The 23266-nt window shown below is 43.1% G+C and overlaps 1 protein-coding gene across 1 annotated transcript in view; it reads right to left on the reverse strand.

Moving 5' to 3' along the window:
• Positions 1-22988, reverse strand: part of LOC124131515 (fatty acid synthase-like) — a 37850-nt gene extending 14862 nt beyond the window's left edge. The window contains exons 1-24 of the mRNA XM_046494809.2: positions 22904-22988; positions 20666-20740; positions 19402-19548; positions 18620-18794; positions 17816-17974; positions 16478-16622; positions 15992-16068; positions 15776-15891; positions 14489-14603; positions 14122-14265; positions 13485-13583; positions 13004-13186; positions 9902-10018; positions 9629-9737; positions 8796-8980; positions 6971-7116; positions 6003-6114; positions 5034-5204; positions 4569-4721; positions 3724-3838; positions 2632-2912; positions 1653-1790; positions 1432-1547; positions 340-466 (exon numbers count right to left, since the gene is read on the reverse strand). Coding sequence (XP_046350765.2) covers positions 340-466; positions 1432-1547; positions 1653-1790; positions 2632-2912; positions 3724-3838; positions 4569-4721; positions 5034-5204; positions 6003-6114; positions 6971-7116; positions 8796-8980; positions 9629-9737; positions 9902-10018; positions 13004-13186; positions 13485-13583; positions 14122-14265; positions 14489-14603; positions 15776-15891; positions 15992-16068; positions 16478-16622; positions 17816-17974; positions 18620-18794; positions 19402-19548; positions 20666-20725 — 3190 coding nt within the window. The 5' untranslated portion in view covers positions 20726-20740; positions 22904-22988. The remainder of the gene's footprint in view (positions 1-339; positions 467-1431; positions 1548-1652; positions 1791-2631; positions 2913-3723; positions 3839-4568; positions 4722-5033; positions 5205-6002; positions 6115-6970; positions 7117-8795; positions 8981-9628; positions 9738-9901; positions 10019-13003; positions 13187-13484; positions 13584-14121; positions 14266-14488; positions 14604-15775; positions 15892-15991; positions 16069-16477; positions 16623-17815; positions 17975-18619; positions 18795-19401; positions 19549-20665; positions 20741-22903) is intronic.
• Positions 22989-23266: the final 278 nt, after the last annotated feature.

Genomic DNA, 23266 nt, shown 5'->3' on the forward strand with positions numbered 1-23266 from the left:
GCAAGCCGGAGAGCGATTCTAAGACGCTTCTTGTGAATAAAGTATGACATCAAAGGGTAACTCGTCTCGGGCAAAGTGACAGTCAATAAATTCTATTCAAGTCAACTCAGAAGTCAAATCAGTACGCTACCCAATTCAAACTTAATGATGGCAGCCTATGCCTACATGTATCACAATTACACAGACAAAGTGTTTCAGATTAACACTTGGGACAAGTTACAGCATCTTCAAAAAGACACAAGGGTGAGATTCGCTATTGTTACGCTCTCTACATATGCTGTCTGTATAGTCAGCTACAGCATACTGTAACAGAGGGAACCTCTCCTCAGCCGTCCCTACCTTCAGCCTGTATGGAGAAAGCCATCTTGGCCTGGTGCACGTGTATGAGCGCTCCGTGTAAACACTCCTGCATCATCAACTCTGGGGTTGTCACCAAGCTATGGAGCACCGTAGACTGCAGGCTGTCCTGAACACACAGTAGTTAGTGGCGACAGCTTTGTACATTTGTACATTCACATGTCGTTCACTCAGTATTCATATTTGTATCTTTCGACAGGGTCCTAAACGGAAAACTTTACATTAATATGAAACATTATAAGTTGTCCACCGGTCTCGAGGGATACATGGATTGATGTACCGTCAATGTTACCTAAAGTACCCCGAGCCTGAGCCTGAGCCCGAGCCCGAGCGTCTTACATCTTTAATTCGAGATACGAGGCGCGTTCAATACGTTTTGCAACTTCAATATCAGACCAAGTCGCAGAATACCTTTTGCACTTTTATGTTTCAATATAATCTAATCTCCATTCACCTCAATACACTTATTCCATTTGTCCTTGAAGCTTTTAATACCACTTTTATAGAAATCCGCAGATTGGCCCACTAATTTATAACCACGCCTCTGTGGCCTCCTGGAAGCGTCTTCCACGTGGGGCACATTTCATTTGCCGGAACAGGAAATAGTCACTGGGGGCTAAGTCTAGGTTCGAACAGTTAAATCACCCACCCTAGAGCCCAGACTTAGCCCTTACTTAGAGTACTTACTCTTTAAGGGTATAGCATATATTTTTTTACTTAAGGAAAGCATGCGTCGAACGCCAATTAATGGAACTATTTAGTTGGCCTTACAATATCTGTCAGCTGCTAAAGTCAAACATGTCTATGTCTTCTCCAACAAAGTATATGAGATGATGATCCTCTGTAAATTTGACAAAAATGTTTGTAGCTTTATTTTTGAACCATCACTGATAAACTTAAGACAGTGCAGTCACTGTTTTTTGTTTATGGCCGCATTCGGCAATATTCCCTGAGAAACTAGTAATTGATATCATGAGCAACGCCGTACGCCACCAGGGTAAGATGAAAGGCAATCAACGTCAGAGAGGTTGACCAACCACGTATGGCAAGTGGGAGAAAGAAGAAATCTCTTACTTTAGAGCCACACACTGCTGCCCACGCATGGACGATCAGAAGAGCCAGGGGGTCGTACAAACTTCGTTCCAGGTCCGCCTCAGGGAGTCGGTACACATCCTTCTGTCGATTCTTCACTGTAAGCAATGGCTTAGATTTGTTTAGCTGTATTCACATTGAAAACAATAATAATATACATATCACACAGTTCACATTAACCCGAAAAAATCACTAACAGTTACCTCGGTCAGAGAACTGGCACCAGTCTGGCAGAGGCCGATTTATGCTATGGTCCCAGGTAACCAAGGGGCTCAGTGGTGGGGTCGAACAGTCCAGAGGGGATGAGGGGGGATACAGGTGACCAACATGTATTGTGTGACCTGCAATAGATAACAAATCGATATATTATATCAAAATTGGTAAATTTAAATATTAATCAATGTTACTTTCGGCAGAAATCAGTATTAGCGCAGGTTTATTACGCCTGCCTTTAAATATTCAAGACTGGGCTAGGCTGCCAAGGTAAACGTTGAGATCATGAGAAACTATCCAGGATACGATGGCAGTCAGGTGAAACATTGTGATCATCCGATCCTAATTAGTGCGTTTGTGTGTTGTTTAACGATGCACTCAGCTACATGTATATGTCGGCTATATGACGGCGGTCTGTAGATAATAGAGCAGACAATCCAGTGTCACATCATAAGCATCGTTGTACGCAAATGGGATACGATGACATGCACCAACCAAGTCAGGGAGCCTGACCACCCAAACCCGTCAGTCACCTCATACGGTAAAATGGGTTGCTGAAAACCTATTCAAACACGGATCTTCACGGTTAGGTTTGTTGGTTGGTTGGCTGGCCGGTTGGTTGGTTGGTTGGTTGTTTAACGCCGCACTCAGCAATATTCCAGCTATATGACGGCGGTCTGTAAATAATCGAGTCTGGACCAGACAATACAGTGATTGATATCATGAGCATCGATCCACGCAATTAGGATCACCTCTTACAAGCATAGTCGCCTTTTACGGCAAGCATGGTTCACGGTTAGTCAGATTTTTAGTACTAGAGACCTTGTACTGTGGTCAAAACTCCTAATCTGTGCAATGCTGCACACATTATGGAACTTTTCATTGCAATAGAATATCCTAATTATGTTTCTGATCGATATTTCAAGACCATGACATGCATATGATTCTAATCCCTGACCAAGCGCCTACCTAATTCGTGTAGTTCTCCGAGAGTTTGAAGCACAGATTGTGTCTTTGGATGACAGTGGATCTCTGTCTGACCAGAGCGACTACAGTTCACCTCAGTCTGAGTACAGTTCTTGGCCATACACAGGGACAGAAGCCTTGCTTCCTTTGGAAGACCACCGACACATTGGTGCTGATTGACGGCTCGCTGAAGAAGGGAGGAGAAGTACTGAGCACCAACCGCCTGTCTTGCGTCACTGTGACTGTTACTATCTGGGTGTGAGCAGCTCCGGAACATAGGGGTCCTGTATTGGGATTAGTACAGTGAGTAGATAAGCGAAGACGCCTCTTGCAATAGCATTTCAGTTATTTAGGTGGTGAGGTGAAATGGGGTTTAACGTCGCGTCCAAGATTATTGCACTTATAAAGCGACGTTCATGTACGTGTGTGTGTTTGCGTAGCTGCTTGTACTAGTCCGGACTGATGCCGATTTATAGTGCTAGCTCACTGAGATACCATGCCGCAGTTTAACATGAATATCCCACTCAGACACAGTATACTGACTCCGAGACGACCAGTCCTTGTTTTAGCCCCTTAATGCCGAGCGCCAGACAGGGTAACAACAAGTACCATCTTTTAACGTCTTTTGGTATGACGCGGTCGGGGATCGAGCCCCGGACATTCCGTTTCAGTAATTTAACGGCGTGTCAGCATGAGTATTGGTACAGTACCACAATCCGATAGGAATCTCGATTCGAACGTACAACCAGCTGATGGAGACGGGACACTACTCTGCACATCATATATCGCGCTGTCAGAGATCACTGAACCAACCATATCAGCAATATTCCAAATGTCGTTCTATAAACAATCTGAGTCGGGGCCAGACAAACCAGTGACTAATAGCATGGACATCGTCCACATCGCCAGGCTACGTTGATAGACATGCATCGTACTGCGGCCACCCGATACGACAAACGTGTGATGGGGACCATTTTGTGCTGTAATCTACTTCAGAGGAAACATATCTCTACTTGTGTTTAAAGAAGATACTTGTACCATACAAACTAAATTCCACCTGCCTATACATTGTATTGAAATATGAGAATACAATACCTCTTCTTTGGCGATGGAATGATTGATCTTAATTTCTTCTCTAGAATGCTACTGATTTGCCCCGGTAACCGTGTATAGAGCGTAGCGTCTTCTGTCAGCTCAGAATATACTCCGCCTGCCATAGAAACATGTTAAGCTATCAAAAAAAAAGAACGATCTGATTGTTGTTTAACGCCACACTCGGCACTATTCAAGCTATATGACTGGGTGATCTATAAATAATCAGTATCAGACAATGAAGTTGTTGATATGAGCAACGATTCACGCCCTAAAAACTAATATCAAACGAGTTATTAAGTCTAAGGATATACGGATTAATGAATGGAACCATGCAGAGCTGGCGGTCGTATTTACAAATTGCCTTACTCAAGGCAGTTACAGGGCAGATTACATCCATGATGAAAAAAAATTCAGGTCTGGTGCTGATCGCGAAGGTCACAACATTTTGTTTGTTTGTTTGTTGTTTAATGCCGCAATCAGCAATATTCCAGCTATATGACGGCGGTCTGTAAATAATCGAGTCTGGACCAAACAATCCAGTGATTGATATCATGAGCATAGATCCACGCAATTGGAATAAGACGACATGCATTGACCAAGTCACCGAGCTTGTCCAACCGATCCCGTTTGTCGCCTCTTACGATAAGCATCGCCTTTACAGCAAACATGGGTTGCTGAAGTCTTATTCTAACCCGGATCTTCACGGGTAGAACACAATAGGTCGTATTAATACGTTAATATTTATTATGAATACCAATTTGCTAATCAACGCACCAGTGACAAAAATCGACAAAAATGTGCCTTGTCAGCAACATATTTCCCCTTTATGTTTTGACGGTATTCACCTGCTTGCTCAACTTGTTTGAGGATGTAGTTTCTATCCCGTGTTGGAAGAGCTGCCAGCATCACCGTGTTGTTCATGTAGGCTAGGATGTTGGTCTTTGGACCCAGTTTGTGCACGAAGTCCGAGTGCAGGCTAATGGAGTAGACAGGGTTACCTGCAACATTAGCACTGTAGCATATCAAATGTGTAGTCTATCTTCGTGTAGCATTCTAATGCTGTCGGTTTGTAGTCATCAAATCGCCATTAACACCAGCAGAATCCGAATATAGTTTAAGCGCCTGAGTGAGGCAAAATATGTGGGTCAAGTCGGACGATTGATGAACAACTTTAGCGACACTCACAAGCACAGGTAGAGAGCTTTCTGACACACCAAGAATCATTAATGAAGCAAATCCGGGATTCGAACCAAGCATCTGCTAAGAAACACAAATGCAATATAAGCACGTGTATTCAAATGCTGTCATACCTGTCCCCTGAGACAAAAGCGAGTCTAGAGTCTCCCCAACTGCCAACGCCACCTGAAGACACTGTTTGTGACCGAGGCAAGCGTCAAGATAGGCGACTGTGATCTCGGACAGTCCTGATCCAATGTAGCCATCTGGTCGTATACCGGAGTCTTTGAGAACCTCCACCAAACCTACAGAAACAACAGCTAGGCATCACTCATACATATCAAATAGAACACTCACCTTTGAATGACGTACGCCGATCAATCATTAAACAATATTTAAAAAAGGTAGTTATACACCTGGTACCATCACTCTTTGATAGTGATTCATAAACACATGCTCATGATAAAGTCGGAATCGTACAATCGACTGTTTTTATGAATATGGAAAGGCTGATGGCTTTTACGACGATACATATTTCAGGATATGTGTCAACATGTATTAGTATGAAAACACAAATTGAATGTTTTTATCGTTTCGTTTGTAATTATCATAATGAAAAACAACAATCATGTCATATGAATAATATTATGTACTTTGGGACACCGCACTCAGCAATATTCCATCCATATGACGGGGGTCTGTAAATAATCAAGTCTGCACCAAACAATCCAGTGATAGACACTATCAGCATCGACTCACGCATTTGTGATACAATGACACGTATTAACCGAACCCATTACGAAAAGACCAATTGTAACCCGGATGTACGGGGGGGGGGGGGGGGGGGTATCATCATGGTACGAGGGGCGTTCAATACGTTTTGATGTAGGGCTGGGCTGAAGGGTAGGCGATTTAACTGTACAGCCCAGACTAAGCCCCCAGTGACTATTTCCCGTGTTCCGGCAATTAAATCTGCCCTTCGTGGAAGACGCTTCCAGGATTACGAGGACATAAAGATATTCTGCGACTTGGTCTTATATTGAAGTTGCAAAACTTATTGAACGCCTCTCGTAGGTATAACAAGTGTATGTAATGCAGGTTACCGATGTTAACAGCTGTCAGACAAACAAGACCGACTTTGTTGGCTGGTTTAAATGCTGCTCCCTTTTCCAAGCTCTCCGTGACAGATAATTCAATTTCCATACTGCGAAGAATCTAGCAACGATAAAAAAGAGGAGGTGAGGTGAAATTGGGTTTAACGTCGCGTCCAAGATTATTGCACTTATATAGCGACGTGCATGCACGTGTGTGTGTTTGTGTGGCTGCTTGTACTAGTCCGGACTGATGCCGATTTATAGTGCTAGCACACTGAGATACCATGCCGCAGTTTAACATGAATACCCCACTCAGACACAGTATACTGACTCCGAGCCGACCAGTCCTTGTTTTAGCCCCTTAATGCCGAGCGCCAGACAGGGTAACAACAAATACCATCTTTTAACGTCTTTTGGTATGACGCGGCCGGGGATCGAACCCCGGACCTTCCGCTCTCCGGGCGGACGCTCTACCACTAGACCACGGAGGCGGTCATAAAAAAGAGGAGAGTTACGACATCGGTTACATTAGTCATATAGGCATGCCTACCATTCTGTCATCTGGTTTTGTTTACAGAAGTGCCGTATCTTTGTCACATGTGCGAATTAAAGAATAAACGTTGTCTTAAGCAGTATAACAGCAACGACGCCAAAGGTGACCTTCACATACGTATGCGTATGCTTATGCGTTTGTGTCTGCGCGTGTTTAGTTAACGCTGCATTCAAAAATACACGAGCTATATATGATGGCGGCCTGTATATAATCGAGTCCAGACCATACATTCCAGTGATCAATACTGTGAGCAACGTTACACGTCGTCGGGATACGATGATACGCAATCAAGTACCCAAGTCTGACGACTGCATCATTTTGGGCGCCTCTTACGGCTAGCAAAGGATGCAGGGGAGATATTCTAACCCTGATTCCCACGGGGTAACGTTTATTAAATATGTCCCAAAGGGCACAAATAACTGACCTTGTCGGATTCCTGTAAGGATCGCTTGAAGACGTCTATCTGCAGCAGGTCCGCGTGGGGCATGTTGGTACACCATGCTATATCCTGGACCAGCAGCCACAGGGGTTGGCGGTGATAGTTACGTGGCGACCAGTGGACGGACACACCTTGAACATCAATAACATGCAGTGAACGTTCAACATTATGACCACCTGGCGAGCAAATAGTTTGCTACAATCTTTGGTACAATTTCCAGTCTCATTTCACGTATTTACACATGAAATAATGAGTGAGTGAATGAGTTGGTTTGAGCACATTTCCTTCTCAGTTAACATAATGGCCTTACACGTGTCATTTATCGTACAATTAATGCAGTGATGGTTACATATAAGGCTGATGTTATTTGTGGATTTGTCACTGGGAAGAACTAGAAACTTTTCATGTAGGACAGCCAGAATGTGTTTATTCCAATTCCTTTTCCACTTTTTCAGTTTGTGCTTTCTACCATTGACAACATCAAGCATAGATTTAATCCAGACCGAAAGACTTCAGCAGGTTCATCGTCTCGCTTGGCCCGTGTTTTGCAATACGTCGACAGCATCCATAATGATATAGTGAGTGAGTGAGTGAGTGAGTTGGGTTTAACGCCGCTTTTAACAGTATTCCAGTTATATCGCGGCGTGTCAGCTTAATGTGGGAGGAAAGCCTGAAGTGATGCAGGTCTCAGACGTTCACCACTTCGGTGAAACCCACGAGCACGGGTATGGTGCTGACAAACCTAGAAACATAATCGGGGCGAACCGGGATTCGAACCCACAATCATAGGTTTCTGGCGTGCCCAAGGGACGCAACTCTGCACAGCGAATCGCGGCGCCTTAGACGACTGGGCCACCCGTGGCCACCCGTGACACCGTTCAATCATGTTTCTCATATAATATACCCGGAATCTCGGAATATACTGTTTATTCATTGTGCGTGCAAGACGAGTCGTTTACTTACATGGCAACGTCAAGACAGATTATTTACAAACATACATAACTGTGGGGTGTTAAATGGGTATAACGTCGCGTTTAAGATTATTGCTCTTACATGTATATAGCGACTGCATGCACGTGTGTGTGTGTGTGTGTGTGTGTGTGTGTGTGTGTGTGTGTGTGTGTGTGCGTTGTTTAACGCCGCCCTCAGCAATATTCCAGCTATATGACGGCGGTCTGTAAGTAATGTCTGGACCAGACAATCCATTGATTGAAATCATGAGCATCATCTTCCCGAGGCAAGGGAGTCAACTGACCATAAAAGTCCAGTTCCCACCCTTGTAGAACTGGGTTGGAATTATGAAGTTATTTTGGCTGGGCTAACGAAAAACATGTGTGACGTCAACATATATTTTCCAATTTTAATCAAGCGCTAATGTGAAGAAAACCCCGTTATATTATAATATGTATCTTTATCAGGTCGTATGGGCGCTGAAGACTTATTATAACCCGGATCTTTACGGGTGTGGCTGTTTGCACTAGTCCTGACTGATGCCGATTTTAAAGTGCTAGCACACTGAGATACCATACCGCAGTTTAACATGAATACCCCACTCAGACACAGAATACTGAATCCGAGCCGACCAGTCCTTGTTTTAGCCCCTTAATGCTGAATGCCAGACAGGGTGTCAAGTACCATCTATTAACGTCTTTTGGTATGACGCGGCCGGGAATCGAACCCCCCGAACTTCTCAGGGCGGACGTTCTATCCACTTGACCATGGAGGCGGTCCAATGGATAACGAAGCTTCACTGAATTGCTGAGGTGACAAAGGCTATGTGCTCTACTAGGGAAACAGAAACTACACTTACAAGGCTCTTGACTGAAAGGGCATTTATCAAGGGGTAGCAACTCCCTTACAATACGTCCATCATCTTCATCTTTGGCTAACCATCGTCCACAAGGTAATGTCCATGTGAAGTCCAGAGATGACGAGTGGACGGTCACGTGACCCAGGAACCAGGAGGCGGCGTGACCTTTGTTATCATGGCCGATCCTAGTTGTTGAATTAAAGTGTGAAAACAGGATCAGGATGTCCTTTTTTTCAAAAGAAAGGGCAAAAGCAATCATGCAACATTCAGATTACTTTTAATTTAAAGTATCCTAACTAAAAATGATATGGTAGGTTCAATATTTATTTATATATGCTACCTTGAAACTATTACGGGCACGGTAGGCCAAGTCGTCAGTGGAGTAGTGACCGTCTTAAAATACTTCATGTGCACGTTTTTCTTCTTCCAGTTCGTGCTGGCAATGAATGTACACCGCTCACGCTGCTTAATAAACCCACTCGCAGTCACCTGAGTGCCGATCCTTGCCTTGATTGTAACGTCATCACAACTCAATGACGATGTTAAACTCAAGCAAAATGGATATTTCTTGACATGCGAAGTTTCCCATTTTTGTCATTACTGTAAGTGCTAATCACTGTATGTAATAAAGCCGGAATGGCTTGTTTTCACTTCATAAGAACTGGAACACATAAAGCTACCTTCGCTAATTAATCATCGCCATATTTTAAGCTCCTATTCCAAGTGGCGAGGGCTACAGTGGACGTATCAGTGTGTGTTGAAGTAGATACCAACCATCAATTGCAAATAATTCATACAGGTAGTTGCGAAACATCTTGTTACAGGTGACTCACACAATTCTCTGCAAGTGTCCAACGTCCTTTGTCTTGAGAAGGAACTCGTCCGTTTTTCCACGTTCGAACTTGTTTTTTTGCGTTAAACTTTTCTTCAAGTCAATCTTTCCTGTAAGGCACACCCATGTATTTAGATGAATGAATTATATTTTACATACATTTAAAAAAAATGTGATTCTTGTTTGGTTGTGAAAAACCATCTATGCCTATTTAAGGAAAGTTATGTAAATTACTAACGAGCTTAGTAATGCGAAGGTTAAAACAATTGCTTACCTGACTTCTGTAAGTCTCCTTGGAGATCGATGAAAATATTCGCATCAGTTCCAGCTCCGAATGCACTGCCAGTGGTGACCTTCACTGTGTATGTAACTGTTGCCGATGGTCTACATACTGCACGAAAAAAACAGAGTAGCCCGGAGATCTGATGGTTTGGATACAGATCCGTTAACAATAACCAATTATATTTCAACCAATCACGACGACGGCCGTTATCACGTGAGACCGCAAGAGCGAACCAGGAGTAAGTGCGTTGACGAAACTTGCAGGAAGCCGACAGGGTGATCATGCCCCTGACAATACAGTGACTTAATCTAAGCCCTTTTACACAGAGTGTGTAAATGACCGTTTGAGCTGGAATAACTACTCTCAGCGTGTCAAATTACTGATTGAGTGGTCATCAACATCCGACTGTGCTTACCAAGAACAGGTAAACAACAACAGATCCAAGGTGGTACCAGCCAAGATTGCTGATGCTCTGCTGCAATCAGGGGAACGCTCTCCCAGAGACATTGATGTACTGGGCAATATCGTAGATGTCACCGAGGACCTATACAACCGTGAGTATGTAGGTCCGTGATGACATGAATGCTTCTCATCATTTAAAAGTGACAAAGGGTGTCCAAAGTCAAATCCAAGCTCTTAAAAGCGCTCCCCGGCATCGAAGGTAAAACCAAAATCCGGTTCCAAACAAGACAAAGAGGTTAGTACCTCGGCGGATAACAGCCCGACCACCAACTACAAGTCCCCGACTATGCCCTCAATTGAGAGTGAAGACTGGCTCCTAGCTCAAGTCATGCAACAGAATATGAACACTGAACAGCTGATATCTAGAATGACAAAACATAGACGAACACTAAGTTAATGAAAACATGTCTTTAACATAATATTTTTTTCGAAAGAGCCTTTCCTCTTCTGCTGTTTTCATACAAGTCTTGGTTAGTTTGATCTAGACTTGCCTAGGCTTTTAGTAAAAAGAAAATACCTAAAACATATAAATTCCACATTCATGGTACAGGACTAGACAAAACACTGGCTTCGTTTCTTAATCAGATGTCACCCTCCACCCATGTCAGTGCTACTATGAATCGCCCTCCATACGACGAAAGAGGGTGATGAGCTGCTGACAGTGGTGGAACGGCGCCATGGAAAACCTCTTTGATTATGTCGACCCAGGTGCTCTGGGCATAACCGATGACTCCACACAAGTGGATGACAGTAGTGATCTCTTAGGTCCACCATTACCACCAAAGTTGAAAGAAAAGCGTTCAGTTTACAAGTCTCCCCACAACTGAGTCGGTGAAAACGAGCAAAGTCAACCTATAAATCTGGCATCAGCTTAAAGAATCACAAGAACGGTCATATGATATAAAGATGCGGACACTGTTTAACGTCGCGTCCAAGATTATTGCACTTATATAGCGATGCGCGCGTGTGTGCGTTAATCCGGACTGATGCCGATTTATAGTGCTAGCCTACCGAGATACCAGTATACTGACTCCGAGCCGACCAGTCCTTGTTTTATATGTTTAGTGTTTCCTTATTACCGAGCGCCATAATGGGTAACAACAAGTACCGTCTTTGAAGGTCTTTTGGTATGACGCGGCCGGGGATCGAATCCCCGACCTTCCGCTCTCAGGGCGGACGCTCTATCCACTAGACCACGGAGGCGGTCTCAGAGCTGGCAAAAACTATCATACCACTGGCGCCTTCATTTAATGAAGCGAGGTGAAATGAGGCTTAACGTCGGGTTATTGCACTTAAATGTCGAGTGCAAGCACACGAGTATGTGCATGCGTGCTTGAGTGCGCACTAGTCGGAACCAATGCCAGTTTAATAGTGCTAGCCCACTGAGACATCATGCCTCAGTTTAACATGGATACGCCATTCAGACAGTATACTGACTGAGCCGACCAGTCTTTGTTTTATCCCTTTATTGCCGAGGCAAGGTAACAAGTACCAAACACATTTTCAACATCTTTTGGTATAACGCGACCAGGTAATCGAACCATCGAACTTCTGCTCTCCTGGCAGACGCTCTATTAACTAGACCACGCAGGCGGACGACGCCAATGTGAACGGTATAGTATGTACAAAATATTTAGGGTTTCACTGTAGTATACATGTAACATAGTAAAACAATTTATTGATAACAACTTCTTTATTTCCTGTCAACCAAGGACAACGGTATTAAGGATCTACACTCAAAACGTCGCCTTTACAGTAATAAAGAAATTGTTATCCATTATTTGTCTCTACTTTGTCATCCGTCAACATCTTTTGTTTGTTGGTTGGTTGGTTGTTTTGTTGTTTAACGCTGCACTCGGCAATATTCAATCTACATGTATATGACGGTGGTCTGTAAATAATCGAGTCTGGACCATACAATCCAGTGATTATCATCATGATCAACCATACACATGGGATACGATGGCATGCATCAACCAAGTCAGCCAGCCTGACCACCCGATAGCGTTAGTCGCCTTTTACGGAAAGCATGGGTTCGTCAACTTCTAAGTTATGCATGTCAAACAATGACACATGACATGTTATTTTTTTAGCGAGGTTAATATTTTTTAACATTACATTACAGTGTACTAGGCACCTGTTCTGAAATACCAGACGTTGCTCCAAGTGGATGATGTAGACGTACAAGCAGCCTAGGTGAAGGGTTCGGGATTTACAGTCAGTTGGGGCCGGGGATTCCGGGTTAGAATAGTCCCCTCCCCCTATTTTACAGGATACAGGTGAACATAGCTCAAAGATAAGGTGTCCAAAATAGTAGTGAAAAGTCTATTACGACGCCTGTAACGTTACTTAACATAACCCTGGGTTTACGGGGTGAGCATAAGGTTGTATCTCAATGTAACACGACAAACGGAATATCTCAACCAATGATTGAACATAACTGAAATGAATATACCAACATCTCAGTAAAACTGAGACAGTATCGACTTAACTTTTAATTTCAGTGAAAGTTCATACGGCCGCGACACCGAAGATGAGCTTTACACATTGTTCCCTGTAGGGAATCGAACCCAGGTCTTCGTTGCGACGAGCCAAGGCTTTACCCACTGTTCTACCCCAGGTAATTCTTACCTATCTCTGGCAGATTCACAGTTGCGTAACCCCGGATTTGTTGACGAGGGTCGCACGACAACATGGATCTGCTTATCAGCCGCATCAGCGCAATATTTTCCGAGTGCTTCTCAAGGAACGTCTGTATCCTTGCAACGCCTTCTTCATTCCGGACGGTGATGGGGACTAGATACGTACCATTCCCTGAAAGAGATGATCCAAATTAAATTAATAGACTTGACAATTATTACAGCTTATATTTTTAAAACGTTTTTATCAGCACATATGTAGACTTGTTTTTCTCTCGTATTTCTGCTGATATAAAAGAAATAATAAACGCGTAAACAAGTTATGCGATCGTGTTCACTACAAGTACTATCCTAGTACACTTATTTGCCTGCATGCCGCTTCATTGCAATTTCCTATTTTCATACGCTCATACGTTTCAGAGCCATTATATCGAGATATTTATTCAGTGACTGTTCTATCCTGGATACCTTACTTTTGGGTTCGTATGGTGGGTTCTTGTAGGACATCAGGATAAGATGGCCATTCACCCCTCCAAAGCCAAACGAGTTGATTCCCATGATACTTATCCTACCTGTGCATAAACAGCCAAAGGAGCATCATGTGATACGGAAGTCATTACAATTAAGTGGATTTTAAGAAACCAACATCAATGGTCTCCATAGGAACAAGTGTGTGTGTGTGTGTGTGTGTGTGTGTGTGTGTGTGTGTGTGTGTGTGTGAACGAGCGAGTGTCGGAGCAAGTGTGGGAGCGAGTGAGTGAGTGAGTGAGTGAGTGAGTGAGTGAGTGAGTGAAAGAGTGAGCGTGCTAACGCCGGTTTTATATATAGATATGTATAGCTAAGGCAGGGTAACAATCTTTTGACGTATTTTGGTACGACAAGGCCGGGGATATAGCCACCGACTTTCCGCTTTCCGAAGCATTATCCACTAGAACACATTAGGTAGTGTATGTGGTGCGGGTGGAAAGTCCCAAGAGGTGCATGAAGTCTACCACACTGGGAACGCACTAACAGTTATATGGCGATGACAAACGTAGAAACATGATCGTGAAGTAAATACACTGTGTTCAGTCAGAAAATTGAAAGAATGGCCATGCAAAAAATACTGACCTTTCAGTTTATGACATGTATCCACCACCTTTATTTTGCCCAGCGGTATGCCTATAATACCCAAATTCGGAGTCTTGTAGTGTAGACAGGCAGGGACCATGCCATGGTAGATTGACAGTATACACTTGACCACAGCCGATAAACCTGTACAGGAATAGCATACATAGATTGTATACATGTGATGAAGCATCATACTGCAACTGAAGATGTTAATAAACACTATTTTTACCAAAGGTTTTCGATCTAGATAAAAGTAATACTGTGATGTCATGAACGATTGATGGATTTCTAGCCTGTGACATCCGTTTGTAAGACCTGTGGACTAGTGGAAGTTGAATATTAATTATTTGAAAGATGTCCGTCTGACCTGACGCTGCCTCGCAATGTCCCATGTTGCTTTTCACCGACCCAACCAAGAGGGGTTCGTCTCTGCCGTCACACAATGCATCCATGATGGCGTTCAACTCCAGGCGATCACCAGCCTGAGGAACCAATATATTTTCAAGAATGATATTACCAAACACTTCTATCCATACAACTTTCCTGAAAATGAGTGAGTGAGTATGGTTTAACGCCGCTTTTAGCAATATTCCGGGGACACCGGAAATGGGCTTCACACATTGTACCCATGTGGGGAATCGAACCCGGGTCTTCGGCGTGACGAGCGAACTTTTTAACCACTAGGCTACCCGACCGCCCTTTCCTGAAGACGACTAAATCTAGCTGACGGTGGCGCATGTGCACATGTGCGATACTCTTTGGTTATTTAAAGCGTGAATCTTTAGGGTGATTACTGTGTGCAGGTAGGGTGTTTCACACCTTTTAGCAATGTTCATTTAGTCGTATGACGAGTCGGTATGGAACCCTGATCTTCAGCGACGAGCTACGCTGTCACTGGCCCTGATTACCGAGTCGTCAAGTAGATACTGGTGCTAATAGATGCAACGTTCCTCATAAGGTGTGACACTCAAAGTAGACGATATAATCTGCATATAAGACAAGGGACTGCATTAGTAGTGAGTGAGTATGGTTTTACGCCGCTTCTAGCAATATTCCAGCAATATCACGGCGGGGGATACCAGAAATGGGCTTCACACATTGTACCCATGTCGGGATTCGAACCCGGGTCTTCGGCGTGACGAGCGAACGCTTTAACCACCAGGCTACCGACTGCATTAGTAATAGCTACTGTTGACATACGATGTTGTGGTCCGATATAACACTAATACAGGCAGATTCATGCATGAATAAACACGACACATCCTCACCCAGTCGCGGATTCGGTCACCAGAAATGAGTTCTCTGTAATACGACACATTTTCATAAAAAACACAAACTGTATGGGTTCAAGGTGTGTGACCATCTGGTCATAATTATCTTTGCAATTTTCAAAAGAAGCAACTGATAAAACATATACATGCAGAACGCGATCTCATCCATACCTTCATCAATAACACTTCAGTATTTTTCAGTATACTTTACTGGTATGGACCATGGCATATTCGAGGGCTTCTATGGTATCAAACGTCATTGTATGGCTGTAACATTGCTACAGGCAGCGTTAACCCTTAGCCACTCATAAGCCATAACCTCCGGGTCTAGAAGGCGACTATCGTAACGTGTATTGACGGTCAATTACAAATCAATACTTCACCTGTGTGCCGGTACCGTGGGCCTCGACGTAGGCTAGACTTGATGTAGGTATCAACTTCTCGCCATACAAGGACCTGAGGAGATTGCTCTGTGACGACCGGCTAGGGTACACTATTCCTGACAAATCAGAAATCAGTAGTCTGTCAGTATGTCATACCACACTCACTAGTGGAAGAATTGTTGTTTTGAAATATGTACACAGTTCGTGGTGGCTCACCTTCCTCTTTGTATCCATCACTGTTGACGGCGATGTCTGCGATAGTTGCGTAGATCCTTTCACATCTTTCCGGATTTCTGCAATCAAATATCAGACATGTAACGATTTGTTCAGTTTGCGTATTCGGACATTTTAATGATATTTCAGAAATCCTGCCAGTGAAATGCAGAACAGACGATCGTGTTCCATTTGGACCAAAACAATTGCTTGATGAAATCAGGGCTTCATAAAACATATTACAAATATTCGATCATTCCATGAAAATGCAAACTCAGTTTATATCCTCAGAAGGCTTCCATCTAAGAGTCACTACCAAACGTATTAATGCATATGCATAGGCCCTTCTTCACATTTCCTCTGGACAAACAGCATGTGTTGATAATCATAAGTATTTCTCTTTAAAAAACATCATAGAATATAGTAGGACAATATACGATTCATACATTTGAATCTTTCCATAAGTTTTTACTTATTCCTGCTCCCCACCTCGCCAAGATGACAACTGCTACTCCATCTGATCTCACGTAGCCGTTAGCGCTAATGTCGAACACATGGCTTTCTCCGGTGGGGCTGAGCATGCCTAATCTGTTGAAAGACTGCGAACAATTCGGACTCAATATCAAATTGACGCCTACAAAAGAACGAGAAAGGAAACCGTTACCAAATATTCATAACAAACGCAGAAACATCTCGGTTATACTACAGATGCCGAACAACACTGGTGTCTGGTGTCTTAAAGCTATAGTCGCCAGTCATGGCGATCCGGTGATCCTTTAGATGCGTGTCTTACACCAAAAGATATTAGTGAGTGAGTGAGTATGGTTTTACGCCGCTTTTAGCAATATTCCAGCAATATCACGGCGGGGGACACCAGAAATGGGCTTCACACATTGTATCGAACCCGTGTCTTCGGTGTGGCGAGCCAACGCTTTAACCACTAGGCTACCCGACCGCCCCCCAAAAGATATTAAGAAAAGCAATTCAGACAACATTTATATCACGTTGCTACAGTGTCGGTCTAAGAGGCGATGTGAAATAAGGTGCGTTCGAGTGGCTGCTTGTTCGAGTCTGTCCTAATGTCGGTTTTATAGTGCTAGCCAACTGATATACCATGCCGCAGTTTAACACGAATACCCTACTCAGACAGTCTACTGACTCCGAGCCGACCAGACCTTTTTTATCGCCACAGTGTCGAGTGCCAGGAGTGTAACAACAAGTACCTTCTTTTAACGTCGTTTGGTGTGACGCAGCCGAGAATCGAACTACCGACCTCGTGCTCTCAGGGTAGACGCTCTGCCCACTGGACCACAGAGGCGGGCCAGTACAAAAGACAGGTATTGCAGGCAGCGCAGGCGTTAAGTGCATGCAACGTTTCATTGTGTTGTTACTATAACTCATATCGGTGAAACAACCTTCATTTTACATGCATGCACCGTTAATGGGAAGCTTGAAATAACTGCGCCCTTGGCCAAGTATTGAATATCATGTGCACCCACTTTCAAAATCCTGGATCCGCCTCTGCCTATTTGCAATCGGGCGTGTCGAGGGAACTAAATGTGGGTGCCAAAGGTGATGCAGTCCACGAGCAAGGGTGTGTGGTGCTGATAGACCAAGCGTCATAATCGGAGCGAATCTGGGATTTGAACTCACTACCAGCGGATCCCGGTACTGGGCGAAACTCCTGACAACCATTGGATTACGGTACCACCCAGTAGAATGAGTGTTGCTTACAACAATGTAATCGGAGACATACTGAATGTGCTGATTGCAAGTGAAGCAAAGCGCCCATATGTCCCAACATGTTCATATCACCTAATTTCTCACCTGTAACAACAGCATAGTTACATCTGCCTGTGATGAGATCTGTGACAGCCATCTGCAGCGCGCTGACCGAGGAGCTACACGCAGTGTCCACGGTCATCACTGGTCCCTGGAACCTGTACCAAGTGTTCAACTGTTGCACCAGAGTCGACCGTAGGTTGACTGGAAAACGCATGTGAATACCGGATTTACAGTCGACTTCAGATAAAACGGAATCGGCTTTAATGCAGCTATTTCAAATCGTTTTGAGTGATAAATAATTCACTCTAGATATCCAGTACAATAGAATTCATCAAAACTAATCGCAACTTTGTTACATCCGAAGTAGTGTAAACATGTACAGCATTTCCAAACGCAATTAAACTATGAACGACAGAGTTTTTGGATTCTTGCACTTGATAAGCAAGGCTTTAAAGTCACGCTATATATAAGTTGTTTTTAGGAAATGGCTTTTTTATTTGAACATTTATCCTTTTCCACAGGTCAACACCCAGGCGAACAGTTTCGTTACTCCAATACTTTAACATTTATACCACTCCAAACAAGTCATATAACACCCGTTAAGTTTCCTATTACTATAGTTAATTTAATAAACAATCGGGTGGTTTTTAACGTCTTTTGAGCGATCTACATGTTCTTGAACCTGCACGTCTCTGGTCATGGAAAGCATGTTTTTGATGCTGTAAGCGGATACCTTTGGGTACGATGACAGTCAACCATCCAAGTATCAGTCATGAAACCACATGCTGTCCATACCCGGTAGCAACTGAGACCACACTATCACCATTACACACAATGTAACCTTACTATGTTCACTGTCTGTCGCAGCCGAGTTGGTGATGACATCCGCATCTGAGAAGGTACAAGCGAGGTACAATCCCGTCTTGTCTGCTCGCAGCGAGGACAGGGTCAGCCCGGAGTCCACAACACTCTCAAACGTCACCTCCAACAGAAGTCGTAGCAGCAGGTTGCAGTGCCGGGCCTGACAAAAATACAGTGGACAATGCTAAATATTTGTTCCAGCTGCATGTAAACAGTTGGTTGGTTGGTTTGTTGTTTTACGCCGTACTCAGCAATATTCCAGCTATATAGCGGCGGTCTGTAAATAATCGAGTCTGGACCAGGCAATCCAGTGATTCACATCATGAGCCAATTGGGATCGATGACATGCTTCAACCAACCCGATCCCGTTAGTCGCCTCCTACGACAAGCTTAGTCGCCTTTTACGGCAAGCATGGGTTGCTGAAGACCTATTCTACCCCGGATCTTCACGGGTCTGTTAACAGTTGAGTTTGGACCAAACAAGTTATTGATTGTAGGAGCAATACCCATGTTCACCAAGCAGGACCACCGGATCAATTTGGTCGCCAAGCATAGATTTTTTATTCTAAAACAATTCCAACGGAAATCACCGTGATTGGTACATTTGCTGTAATTATACAAATTAATATCGTATTATTGTTAAGTCTAAAAATTAATAACGTATTATTGTTAAGTCTAAAAATTATTTTTTTATTTAACACACCTTGTTCATGAAAGGTATCATGAACACTTTGTTGTGTTTTTTCAAATATAAAGTCTCACTGTACCTCAGGTTCTGAATAGCCAAAGAATTCCGCATCGAAAGTCCCTAGGTCTGGAATGCTGCCTGATCGAGGGGGCAGCCCATGTAGTCCTGGAGGCCAGCGTGTAGGTCCCAGCATATCCACTCCGTCAACCAGGTTCTGCCAGAACTCCTGGGCAAAGGACATCAGTCACATACTTCAGTAGATCTTGGGATAAACACCTTGGAGTTCAGTTATCTCAGTATGAAAACACATAATGCTAAAACGCGAGGGCTCAACATTTTGCTATCAGTGATTGCTTATTATACGAAATAGAGAGAGTGACGTGTACAATAGCATGCCTGATTGCTAAATCTAATCTGGTCTTAAGTCAATGAGCTGTGTTTTGTACACACGTATGTATACAAGTTCACCTTAGGCCAGATGAACCAGTTGTTAATAGACTGTTCTGTGGATTCTGAGGGGTCTGACGGTTCATGACACAAATCTAGCCAGTCAACAGCAGAGGTTTCTCTTGTTCTTATCCCCCATTGACCCAAGTAGGATTCAAAACTAAGAAGACATTGTGTTTGTCTGTTGGTTGTTTAACGCCGCACTCAGCAATATGTCAGCTATATGACGACGGTTTGTAAATAATGTTGTCTGGACCAGACAATCCAATGACTGATATTATAAGCATCGGTCTACGCATTTGGGATACGATGACATGCATCAACCATGCCATCGAGCATGACCACCCGATCCCGTTAGTCGTCTCTTACGACAAGCATGGGTTGCTGAAGACGTATTCTAACCCGGATCTTTACGGGTCAGTAGACATTGTGACCAGCCGATCAAACTTGCGTCGGCTCTTAAAACATGAGCAAGAGATGGGCTAATTATCCTTCCCGTGGATCCGAACATGGAAGATCTTCTCTAAAGAGGCAGGTGTATACTTTGACAAATGCCGTCATATGCCTCTGTCACACAACCAGACATCATCCGACATGTTCATCCAAAGTCTGAGCCAACTCCGCATCCATTCATGACCACCAAATCCACATGAGTCACATTTTCCAACACAGGGTAATACACCCAGAATACCCACGATCAGACAATCCCCGGAACACCAAACAGACACTATAAGCTTTCGATAAGGTATACTACCCAAATCAATTTAAATAACTTCCAAAATTTGGAAGGCTATGTGTTGCAATACCCACAAGGTTCACTATAGTGATAGGAAACAATCGGAGGTTCTTTAACTTCTGTTGATTAGTATAGAGATATGAATATACACCCACATTACCTGGACATTATTGGATTTGGGGAACCGACCGGCAACACCGGATATGTACGCCTTCACCATGACACTGCCGGATACCTGAAACATATTTAACATCCAGTGCAGTTACTTGTTACTGCAGAACTCAATACTGTAACTTTTGATTAGCAACGCGTTTTAATCATTTGCATTGCTTCCTGGTCACATTTATAATAATTCATATAATAAAATAATGTATTCCAGCATGTTCTAAAATTGATATGAAACGAGTAGACCCTACGGTTCAGATGAAAGAAGGCTGATACATGTGGCAGTTTCAGATTTCAAATTTGCGCATGGCTGTAACACCTATTCACGGAAGTTTACCAACCGATCCCATTTGTGTCTCCTGTTAGGACAAGAGTTGGGAGACGTATTCTTCCATACACTATTGTCATCAGGTACATATTCATCTTCTGAATGGTACTCTCAGATCTAATATGTTACAGACAAACACCTGTGAAGAATCGGGTTCGAATTGGCCTTCAGCAACCCATGCCTGTGGTAAGAGGCGACTAAAGGGATCGGGTGGTCAGGCTCGCTTACTTTCTTGATGCAGGTCATCGAATCCAAATTGCGTAGATCGATGCTCATGACGCCTATCATTGGACTGTAGTCCAGACTTGATTATTTACAGGCCATATAAGACATAAAAGTGGACTGCGGAGTTAATCAGATCAACAAAATACCCATTCAGCTATACAAGTACATACCCTGACAGTCACCTGTATACCCTAAGCATGAGGTTTATATTTGCAGTTGCATTATAGCAACTTCCAAGTATCGACAAACGGTAAGTCATGATGGTTCCACTCTAACGACTTAATCAATGGTATTTTCAGCACTATATATCACTGGACGTTGTTTTACGTTATGTACCGAGTGCGAAATAGCCAGAGGCTGAAGTGCTCGTAAAATCATCAAACTATTATTATTACTTTATGTACACGTTGTGTAGTGAAATAACATTTTGCTAAAACAGAGTAATAGTCTCAATTTATTTTAAATACAAACCTTGATTAAACTGCATAATATAAATTACGTTGTGGTAGTACACGAATCGCAAAACGTCAGTTTGAGAACAAGTTATAAAACACTTATGAAAACTATGGCGATCTCTTTCATAGAAAAACACCTACTGTGGTCGGCATACCAAATATGGAAGTGACAGCTGGCAGACAGGCGAATTTAAACAAATTGTATCAAATACCAATGATTTTACTGTCTTTCACTCGAATTCTTTGATGGCAAGACTTGAAGTAAGTGACTGATGGGTGTAACGTGTCAGCTTTATGTTGGAGGAACCCACTTTGGTGTAACCCACGAGCACGGGTATGGTGCTGACAATCCTAAAAGGCAAACGCGAATCTAGTTAGGCAAAAGATCCACCCCTTACCCCTGGCTCGAAATTATTAAAACTCCTTATGTACGATTAGGGTTAGGGTAAGGTTGTCCTTATCCAGGCAAAATTTGAAGTAGGGGTTAAGGGCGGAAATTTTTCTCGGGTTCGAACCTACACGAACAAGTTTAGGTGTCATTAAAAGGAGATCCATACATGTCTGCTTGTCTACCCAATTGCGTATATGTACATATTTATGATCGTCTGATTGTATTGGTTGTACAATCTACCACGCATTTTTCAAAATGATGTTTCGACTACGCTTTGGCAACTCACGGAAATCGCAAGAAGCGTGAACCAGAGACGGTTTTAATATTTTTAGTGGGCGGGTGAGGGTGGTTGATTGCTTGTCTGTCGACCAGACCCCAGGGAATAAATTATAAAAACGAGTCCAACGCAAGTCTAGAATGATTTGACAAGTCTAGATTGCCTCAGCTCTCTGGAATTGTTATGAGCTCAATTTGGATATTATGTTTTTTTTATTGTGAAGATACATATTTTTAAATAAGATAACTTATTTCTGGGACTTAATGTCAGCCTAGATGATTGCATGAGTTATGATCAACGCCTTTCCAATAGCATAAAACCGAACCACCTCGTCCCAACGGAGTCGCATCCAACATGGTAACAAGAGATATAGGTAAAGTAAATTATTTGATCACCAAACGATCTGATTCATTGACGTTCACTACGTGAAATTTTCAACGGATTTTTATGGTCCAATAAACTACCCGGAAAGTTCCAAAACATGTATACTATGCATGCAAATAAATATAATCTTTTTACGGAGATCGTTAACTAAAAATAGTTAAAGACATAATTACAATCAGTAGATCCTCCCCGTGAACGTCTCCTGCCAGCCGCCTGCTCGTCTCGCACACTGTCGTCTGGTCGCACCTGCCGTCTGGGTGTCATAGCTGCACGTGATGCACGAGAATCACGAGTTCTTCACTTCGTCGGTTATTGACGCATTACGTTATCACCTTGAAATAAAATCATTCATGGAAACACATTTTCAGGAGGTTTTATTTCTGCGACACATATGGAGACGATTTGGTTATGAATTTGAAACCGAACGAGTCCTGGAAGGTTTATCACTGTTTTGCCATGTTTGTTTTGTTTTTGTTTCGTTGACAACATGAAGAAACGGTGACAGTTTAGTGAGGCAATCTAAACCAATTCGACAC

This window comes from Haliotis rufescens, unplaced genomic scaffold (genome assembly GCF_023055435.1).
Source record: "Haliotis rufescens isolate VD_foot unplaced genomic scaffold, xgHalRufe1.0.p SCAF_1, whole genome shotgun sequence".
NCBI lineage: Eukaryota > Metazoa > Mollusca > Gastropoda > Lepetellida > Haliotidae > Haliotis > Haliotis rufescens.